The sequence below is a fragment of the Bidens hawaiensis genome, unplaced genomic scaffold, assembly GCF_021521415.1.
Source record: "Bidens hawaiensis isolate Kalapana, Puna unplaced genomic scaffold, B.hawaiensis_p1.1 tig00034188_1, whole genome shotgun sequence".
Lineage (NCBI taxonomy): Eukaryota > Viridiplantae > Streptophyta > Magnoliopsida > Asterales > Asteraceae > Bidens > Bidens hawaiensis.
This window is the reverse complement of record NW_027495896.1, coordinates 168,358-178,649: the sequence shown is the minus strand read 5'-3', so window position 1 is coordinate 178,649 and position 10,292 is coordinate 168,358. Positions and strand designations below refer to the sequence as shown.

General features: G+C 35.7%; 2 protein-coding genes across 2 annotated transcripts; one reads left to right on the top strand and one right to left on the bottom strand.

The window, feature by feature from the left end:
• Nucleotides 1-38: 38 nt before the first annotated feature.
• Nucleotides 39-914, bottom strand: LOC143585848 (uncharacterized; the record flags this gene model as incomplete). Its single annotated transcript, XM_077067530.1, has 1 exon — nt 39-914. A coding segment is annotated over exon 1 (876 nt), but the record flags the coding sequence as incomplete, so codon positions are not given.
• Nucleotides 915-8,447: 7,533 nt separating this feature from the next.
• Nucleotides 8,448-9,937, top strand: LOC143585856 (uncharacterized). Its single transcript, XM_077067540.1, has 2 exons — nt 8,448-9,434; nt 9,527-9,937. Exons 1-2 carry the CDS (start codon nt 9,014-9,016, stop codon nt 9,532-9,534), a joined length of 429 nt encoding a protein of 142 aa, XP_076923655.1. The 5' UTR covers nt 8,448-9,013; the 3' UTR covers nt 9,535-9,937.
• Nucleotides 9,938-10,292: the final 355 nt, after the last annotated feature.

Here is a 10,292-nt window from a genome sequence, read left to right as displayed (position 1 = left end):
ATCATAAGTAGGCGAGGTTCTTCTGGGTTTTCTTCTACTTTTGCTTCAATTCCAGCTTCATCTTTTTGTGTTTCTTCTGCAACAATCTGAGCCTGTGCATCCTCATTGTACCAACAATCCCGTTTGAAATGGCCATATTTTTTACAAACATGGCACTGAGGGATATTGGCACGATCAGGAGCATTTCCACGATGTAGACCACGACCCCGGCCAGCTCCACGTCCCCGACCTCGGGGTGACGATATTCTAGTATTTGACATCATTACTTGGAGAGCTTTGTCATCAACCTTCTCATTTTTATCATTGATCCGACTGTTTAGTCTCTTCTCTTGAGATTGCAGGGCACCCATCAATTTAACGGGTGTAAGTTTAATAAGGTCCATCGACACTTCGATTGAGGGTACAATGACATCAAACCGAGGAGAAAGGCTGCGAAGCACTTTCTCCACAATTATCTGGTCAGTGATATTTTCTCCATAAGATCTCTTCTGACTTACGATCGCCATTACACGTGAGAAATAATAACCAACCAATTCACCGTCTTTCATGCTCAAATTTTCGAAATCTTTTCTTAACCCTTGTAGTTTGACTGCCTTCACTTGATCGTCTCCTTGGAATTCCATTTTCAGGATATCCCATGTTTCTTTCGCAGTGGATGCACCAGCTATTCTAGAAAATAACTGGTCATGAACAGCTTGCTGGATTATAGCCATGGCATGGGCATCTTTCTTAACCGCCGTCTTCAACCGGTTCTGATCGGTATCTGCCAGGTTTACCCCAGTCTCTATCAGGTCACCTAAGTCTCTCGATCGAAGGATTGTTTTCATCCTTATACTCCAGTATTCATACCCATCCCCCTTGAAAATAGGGATAGGAGTTGGTTGAGTTTGAACTGCACTAGTTGGTTCAGCCATGGTGCGGTTTCTTTGAGATTAGTTGTAGGAAGGGTGGAGAACACGAACCTATGCTCTGATACCACTGATGGTTCAGAACACTAATGAAAATTAATTGTAGAAGATGAAATAACTGAAATTGAAAACTTGATATTTCATGTGATAATGAACTACACGTACAGAGATTTCATAAATAGAAAAACAAATGAACTGACTACCTAGAAAGTAGCTAATAACTACCCACACAACCACTAACATAAGTGACTTATTCAAACAAGGAAAAGTAAACTTAAATGACCATAGAAGACGGTAACCAACTAAGCAAATAACTGACATCTCTTGTACGTGTGCATCTAGTTCCTTGCATGACACTTAGCCACTTTTCATGGGGTTTGAAGTATTTTCTACAGAATTTGGACCTGAAACTTTAAAGTTCAAAACTAACTCTCTTTGTTAATTTAATAATTAATTTATTATTACATATTTTTGTCTTAATAATTAATTGATTATTACACAATTTAGCAAAAATGTTCTGAACTGCACCATTTATCAACTTTTTGAAAATTAATTAACAACTAAAAAAAATTATAATCCATAAACTTAATAACGAAAGTCGGTTTTCACGAGTTCAGTTCGGTTCTAAAAGTTGGTTAGGTTTATACGATTACATGCGATTTTTAAAAGTTTATGTACATGAAAAGCCAAAACCGGTTCAGGAATTCAGTTGTTCATTAGAAAAAAAAAACATAAAACCAAACCGTACATATTCAATTAACTTCAGTCATTTTTAATTTAGTTATGCCAGTTATTTCGGTCACTAGTCAGTTATTATGGTTGCATGCACCGCCGTCATCTTATCATATGTGAATGAAGCATTGAAGCTAAGTTATAATACCAACCTGTTGTTGAATGATTAGGATTTCCAAAATCCTGCTTGTTTGATGATCCTGTGTGCCCTACACCCTAAAACAAAAAAAACAAGGTAATTAAGTGGAGATAAAAAAAAATAAAAATAAGAGAATCAATTGTATAATGAAAATATACATCAATCAGAAATCATGACAGCGTACCGTGGAAGACGGACCAAAAACAGAGCCAAAAAAGCCTGTGGAGGAGTTCCGACCGTCCTTCGGACCAAACAGAGTTTCCGTGAACGATGAAGACGATGAACCTCCTGACCGGTGCTTCATGTTCTCCATTATCACTAGACACGTGAACAAATCAAACGGTATTCGTTATTTATAGGGTCCAAAAAGCCAAAAAGGAATCCTTATGATTAAATTAATCATTATTTTTTATGTCACATTTTCTGTTGGTTTGTATCGATAGTTGGTTTCTAGGATTCTTTAGTAGTTTCATGAAAAGATGTTTTTATCTTACCAAAATTTTGTAGGTTATTCGATAACTAAATGAATGCGCGTTATGTCTCGTTCGTGGTTGTTGCCACTAGTGCCGAAGCTTCAACGAGTTTGTCCGGGCCAGACTCAAAAGGTATTAAAAATCATAAATGGGGGGTGGGGCTCAAATTTTCAGTCGAAAATGAATAAATTTAAAAAAAAAACATGGAGGCTCGGGCCACCCAGGCCTCACTATCGCCATTGGCTGCCATGTACACATGCACAATGTTATCATATTTTTTAGTCACTTGGTGTTACTCTTTTACCATACGTTGCATGTTCATCTTAATTTTGATGGATTATCTTAATTTTTATTGTATAGAAAAGGAAGTTCATAGTTTTCTTTTTTGTTACTAATTTATAACCATTTAAGGGCTCTAACTTTCATGCACATGTATAATTCAGAGTCATCTATATAATTTCATGCAGGATACATGTTCAAAACCAGCATCATGATTCACAGTCGACATGTGTGACAAGTATTTATAAATTAGTCAAGAGGGGATTTATACGAGTACTTGGTTTTCACAAACAATAAATATATTGTCTTGATTTCCCTTACACAAGTTTCAAAAGCATTTATGAACTTAATCATTAAGCACCCTGCACCTACACATTTGTCGATATATATCAACTCGTTCTTGACTAGTGTGTGCGTTAATAATAATCGCCTTACTAGTATTCTAGACCCGTTAGTTGTGAGCTCGACGGTCAAATTAACTGGATTTAGGGTTAAGGTTTCGTATTTCCATATTGTACTATACAATACTCAGTATTGTTTAATTAGAATACATAGATAAATACACAAACCATTATGTGAATGTACAAGCTCTCACAATACACATATTAATTTATACGCTTTCGTGTTGTTCTTCTTTCAATTTAAATTTTATATAGAGTATGTTGTAAATATAACATATGTACGTGATAGAGCTAGTCAAGTACATGTTAGATATGATACGAGGTAGAAGCAACTGTCGTAGAATATAGGACTTATGAATTATGATATACATGATTCCTCTTAGAAAGCACTGCAACGTGGAAGTGTTGTCAACCAAAAAAAATGGTGAAGTCAACTATGGAATAATGATATTATCATGTTTTACATCTTCTATACAAACACAAGTGGTAGATAGTATAGCATTGAGCCATTAATATTAGAATCTAAAAATATATTGCGTACACTGGCTAGTATATTTTTTGTATCATTATTGATTTATTTTATAAATAATTCGAAATTGCTTTTAGTTTCTAATTACAAATATGATGCATGAAGGTGATAATTAAAAAATAAAAAAATAACACATAAAAGAAAGAAGCAATCATCTCATCGTTTATCAGCAAAGCAATGAGAACTACTGATGATGACTGGTAACAGGGATAATTCAATCTTTTTAAAGATTTAAAGATGAATAAAAGTTTGAGGCCTTTTTCCTGTTTTTATTAAAAGTTTACTTATCTCTCTTTATTTGATGAAACTTGTTTTATGGTATCGTAAGTGAAATTGAAACGTTTTATCCTTTTCACTATTGGCCGAGCCATGGTCCCAAAGATAATGCTTAGTTACATGATCGTTTACACAAGTTCCTCTTTCTTGAACCAACAAAACTACACATCTAAGTGCATATGGTGTCATCGTTGTTTTACCCCACTCCCCAGACCCACATCATCCTCGATCCTCATTTATGAGGGTACGGTGTTCCTGGTTCTTTCCGGATGCAAATCTCATTCTCCATTTCTTTCCTGGATTCAATATTTTATTCTTGTAATTTGATGGATTTCGGTGAATACTCCCCGGTTTTTCACAGTTACACCCTCAAACTCATCACCTTCAACCTCCGCATCAACTCCCAGTTTTTCCTATTTTTTATTTCCTCGGATCCACTCCATGTGATCTAAGTTAGCTTAAAGCTATAACTATGCAATTATCCTAGTAGGAATTTGTCCAAGGCCGGCTAAATCATGTCAAAGCTTTAGGCTTTCAGTTTAATAGGGCCTTACTTTAAAATAGGGTTATGTATTATGGTTCTTGAAAGTGTTTTTTTTTCTTTTTAAAATTATTAACTCACTGATGGACCATACGCTAAGGAGGAAGACCTACCGTCCATTATCACTATAACATTTATATTTCATAATTCTGAGATACTCTCTAGTATTTACTACTATACACTTTTAATCAATTTCTCAACAGTTAGTGAGTTTTAGGCCTTCAAATAGTTATATAGATATGCACGTGTGTTTTTATTTGAGTTCTACTTTTTACAATAACATTCATAACTAAGTTTTTGTAATAAGCAATTTATTATTGTAATACAATATATAAAGTTATATTTAAATATTTACATACTTTGAAATTCGTCAAAAACATTATATATCTTGAGTGAATTTAGTAATCTCCATAGCAAAATATGCATAACCAAGCTTAGTGCAACATACATTACAGTTATAATTGATGAAGATTCCAATAAACATTAAATTAATTGTGAATTGATTTTCATATCAATAAGCATCTTTTTTAGTTTGATTTTGATTCATCAATTATAACAGATTACAATTATTGGAATCATAGACGAACCCATAATCTTGGACACATTATATAATGACTTTGTAATTTAGTTAAAGATATTATGCACGAGTAGCAATTTCAATATTCCTAATAAGGTGGAGGTGGGCCATGAGTGATATTGGGCTCACATAGTTTATATAACCGGATTCGACTAAGACTCGCCTTTTTCTTGCCCTAATTGGGTTCATAAGTGACCCTGCCTCTAGCCGGTATTTGACCTTACCCTTATCTATTCCAATCTTTTAATGATTTCTAATATTAATCTTGTTTTTATTTTTCTTTAATTCATTAAAACCATATTAATCTTGTTTTTATTTCTAATATATTTATGGTTGTGTGTATTAAATACGACATCAAACACAAAATGATATAAAGAACAAAAACATATGTAATAGAAAACCTCAACCATGTTGACCGCGTTGCTATCCATTTTACTCGAAATAGGAATGACAATATTGTCATTACGTAACGATCGATGTAAGAAGATGTATAATGATAATGTACATGTGGTAATTAGACATGTATTTTGAAACTGATTATGTGATATTATTAATCAAACCAGATAATTACTGGTAATAGAAGGGGTGAAGTAGACTACGACCGTATGTGTTAGGTCTTTGAATAAAACTAAAAGAAATTATCTTCCAAAATTCCAGTGTCTTCATGATATAGCAAGAAGAAACATAGACAAACAAAATTTTAAATATAAGTACTTTAAATTAGATCATGAACATAGTCATTTATTTGAATATGAAAAACTAATTATCATGACTTCAAGTCACACATATCACTAGATAATTTGTTTCATACATCTATTCCCTTCCATTTTTATACTTTTATGTAATGAAAACAAAGTTTTGGCCCGTATTCTTTCCTTTTTCGATGTTAGTAGAATGTTGAGGCATCACTACTCGTAAAAGCTGACAAGAAAAAAGTTCTTAAAGTTTGAATATTTCGCTATCAAGATTGTTTATTCTCGAATAGTTGACATGTTTTAAGTGAACGTTTGAAAGTTTGGTATTTTATCAGTTGGGTTTATTCTTTGTGCTTTGTATGGGCAACATTCATGATCTATGGTTGAAAATTTGTTTGATAAAATGTCCAAATAAGTCAAAAAGAAAGTAAGACACTTGGAACCCCCTTTCTTTATTTGGCAAGAACATATACTATTCTAATCTTTATCATTGTAGATTTGTGATTATATGATTATATCTCATTATCGATTTTGTTCTTGATTGGTATATAATAAAATAAAAACCAATATCCAAAGTGTGTACAAGGTCAAAAGCAATTTGTTCCAAAATCATTCAACTCCACGTGCCAAATAAATCATTTTATCAAAATATATTTGCAGACTATCGTAGGTTTTTTTGTTAACAAATTTTTACGGTTACCGAGAAAAAATTATTTCAAATGATTTTCTTAAACAAAACTTAATTTTACTTTCATTTCCAGTAATTCACGATATCAAGATTGTTGTTTCATACCGATGTAATTTTTATAACAAACATGTCTTTGTAAGTTTGTATCTAACGTTACCATGTGTCTGTTGGATTTAATGGTCGGTTCGGGTCAAGTCAACGCGGACCAACCCGAATGTGACCCGGTAAGAATTACACCGAGATTAACGAACACCAAACCCGCTTAAGTTATTAACCGGGCTAGACACGATTGAACTGAGTTTTTGGTTGGTGATTAGGCCTTGAAGCCCATTGGGTTTTGCTATGGGTTAAACCCTAACCCACATAATATATAATATCTTATTGTTATTATTAACTTAAAAAAAGAGTTAAGCTAAAACCCTAATCACCTCTACAACCACCAGCCGCCACACCCTGCTGCCGGAACAGCGCCGCCGCCGGAATCCCATCTCCGCCGGAATCGCGTCACCACCGGAACCAGGTCATCGCCGGAACACCACCGCAGCCGCCGTTGCTTTGTCTCGTTGTTCTGCCGCTACTGTTCGCCATACACCGCCGCCTGCTGCCGCCACCTGTTGTCGCGCGGTTGCCGGAATTTGGTGTCGGGTCTCGTGCCACTTATAGCTTGGTTCGTTAGATCTTGGTGTCTCACCGGGTTTCGATAACCGAAGTATAAAGTCTTTATCTTTATCTATGGTTTGGTTTAATTATATATCGTGCTCGTATAGTTGTAACCGGATCCGAGTTCGGGTTTCCGGTTCGCTTTAATAATTTGTTTTCCGCTGCGTTTTTGAATTCGTTTATATATATAAATTATTAATATTGATTAATAATTATTTAAATAAAATAATTAACTAAAACGGGTTAAAAAGTTTGACCGTTTCCGTTCCAAACCACCGTTGAAACCCAACAGTGGTATCATAGCCGCGGTTACAACGTACGAGTCGATCCCGGTTCGGTTAAACCGGATCTACATCTCAAACTTTAAATCGTTTAAAGTTTGTAGATCTAGATTAGTTTTCAGGTAATTTTGGAATTGATCAAAATTTTGTTTATTTTATTTGACCAAGTCAAAACGACCTGAAATTTATTTATTTGTGAATATGTAAATCCGGCCCCGACCTATGTTTGTTTGGTTGTGTTTAGATCTTGAGTTTGTTTTTTGGCCATATAGATGGTTCAACATTGTAATCGGTTATTTTTAGTTTTTGGTTTTCTTTTGGCCATATTGGATGGTTCAAATTTGTAAAAGGGCAATAATATGTTAGTTTATAAATTTGTAATAAAGAAGACGCGATAATAACCGAGGACGAGCTCATGGATTTCTTGGAGTTAGTGGGAGTTCGGACAAGATGACGGGATGCACCTTGAAGTCCATCCTTGTGGTTGTTTTATGTTGTGAACCCCTTGACCCGATCGGTCCCTAATTGGCTCTAGCGAGACCGATCACCTTTTGGCCAGAAGGATTTACATATTATTTATTTGCTATTTTGGTTGCTTGGTTTGTTTATAATAGGATTATATTAACACCAACTTAATACCAAATAAAATTGGAAAATAAACATTTTTAATTAACCATTTATGTTTTGCAAATTAAAAGCGTTTTGATTTCAAAAACTAATAACTTAATAGTTTTCTATTAACTTAAAATTGGTTAGTAATGTCGCGACAAACTTAGTTTTAATAGGTTATTTAAAACTAAGTGTCCTGAGAGATGAAAGAGTTCATCAATTCGTCCTGATAATAAATACAGTAAAATTTGACTTTTACTCTATTTGGTAATTATAAAATTAATCCCAATTTAAAAACCAATAGTTTATGCCAATCCTACTACAAGACACACTTGAGGCATACTGCGAAATTTCGAGTGTTGGAGCTACAGCACCACACTTGTTTTCTAGCCTATCCCATCAAGGTGAAAGCGTTTCGTTGACACATCCGGCGCTTTCACACGTCACTATACTAGGACAACTATTACTTTACTCTCATGTTACGTGCTAAAGCTGTCTGGAGACTTAAAGTGGGCAAAGATGAGGCTAAACGTATCTATATAGACAATTGTTGTCCCTATAGGCCTCATAACCGAGAGTTGTGCTCTATTCACAATTGACAATCGTTCTCGGTCTGCTCAACCACTTATTAATGTTGTGTGCTACAACTGCCTTTAATAACTGGAAGCCAGATTCTCATACTCCTATTTGATTAATGTTATTGGGTCATTAATAATAGGATTACAACATCGAAAATACTAATTAAATTTACTTTTGCTTTATTAATCAGATGTCTTCAAACGAAAATTCACCCTACGCCCTTAAGTCTATCCTTGAGAAGGAGAAACTAAACGGTACCAACTTCATCGAATGACACCGCAACTTAAGACTCGTTCTTACCATGGCAAAGCGCCTGTATGTTCTCGGTGGACCTGTTCCAAACGAGCCTGAAAACAACACAGCCGCTGCTCTAAAAGCTCTTGACAAGCATAGGGATGACTCGGCTGAGGTCTCCTGTATTATGCTAGCCACCATGACTTCTGAGCTTGCTAAAGGCTTAGAAGACTTCGGTGCCTATGAGATGCTGGAACAACTCAAGGGCATGTTCCAGAAACAAGCCCGTCAGGAACGATTCGATACCATAAAACAACTCATAAGTTGCAAGATGGCAGAAGGGTCTCCCGTCAGTGCACATGTTCTTAAGATGAAGGGACACATCGATTAGCTCAAGAAACTTGATTATCCCATGCTTGATGAGATGGCATCGGATTTCATCCTCAACTCTCTCCCCAGTTCTTACGACCAGTTCGTAATGAATTTCAACATGAATGGCTGGGTAAAGACAGTGTCGGAGCTGCACAACATGCTCAAAACGGCTGAGATGAACATTCCTTCTAGGACCAATCAAGTTCTGATGATCCAATCTGCTGGTGTAAAGAAGCCCAAACCCAAGAATCAAGGTTATAAGGGAAAATGCAAGAAGAAAGTTACTGTTGCTGCCAAATCTGCCACCAACACTAACAAGAAAGTTGCAAAGGCACCACCGCCGCCTCCTGAGGAGCGCCAGTGCTTCAAGTGCAACAAGATGGGGCACTGGATGCGTAACTGCCCCGAACATCTAGCTGAGCTAGCAAAGAGGAAGGCCAATGGTGAAGGCTCTTCTCAAGGTATTTCCATATACGTTATTGAACTTTTCACTGTCTCTAGCAACACATGGTATTTGATACCATGTGGTTTTCACATTGTTAATGTCTTGCAGGAGCCTGAGAAGTGGAAGAAACTGAATAAAGGCAGCATGGAACTCATCGTTGGAGATGGGAAGAGAGTACCAGTTCTGGCAACTGGAGTTTTTCATTTTACTTGTCCATCTGGCCTAGTTTTTCCTTTGAATAATTGTTTGTATGCTCCTGGTTTGACCAGAAACATTATTTCATTTTCATTGTTGCTTGAACATGGTTTTAAGTACGTTTTTAATGGCATGGCTAGTTCTGCTTACTTAAATGATATCTTTTATTTTGAGGCTAAACCTCGAAATGGTATTTATGAGACTGATGTTCAACCTGACAATAACGTATATCATCTTTCAAAACGTATCAATACTAGCATCAATGATACTTTTTCTATGGTATTGCCGAATTGGCCACATAAGCAAGGCAAGAGTTAAAAGACTCCAATCCAAAGGGATTATTGAATCCACAGGACCGGACTCGTTTGATGATTGCGAATCTTGCTTAGCTGGCAAACTCGCCAAAGACTCCTTCACTCATAAAAGTGAACGAGCAAGTGATCTGTTAGGACTCATACATTCTGATGTATGTGGACTTTTCAGAACCATGATTAGAAACCATGAAAGATACTTCGTTTCTTTTATCGACGATTACAGTCGATACGCTTATGTGTATCTTATGAAACACAAGCACGAAACTTTTGAAAGGTTCAAAGAGTTTCAAAACGAAGTGGAAAAACAACCTGGTAAAACCATTAAAATGCTTCGATCAGATTGAGGTGGAGAGTATCTCAGCTCA

Bases quoted from the DNA above. Each gene is read 5' to 3' on its own strand.
- LOC143585856 (XM_077067540.1), top strand. From the start codon at position 9,014: ATGCTTGATGAGATGGCATCGGATTTCATCCTCAACTCTCTCCCCAGT.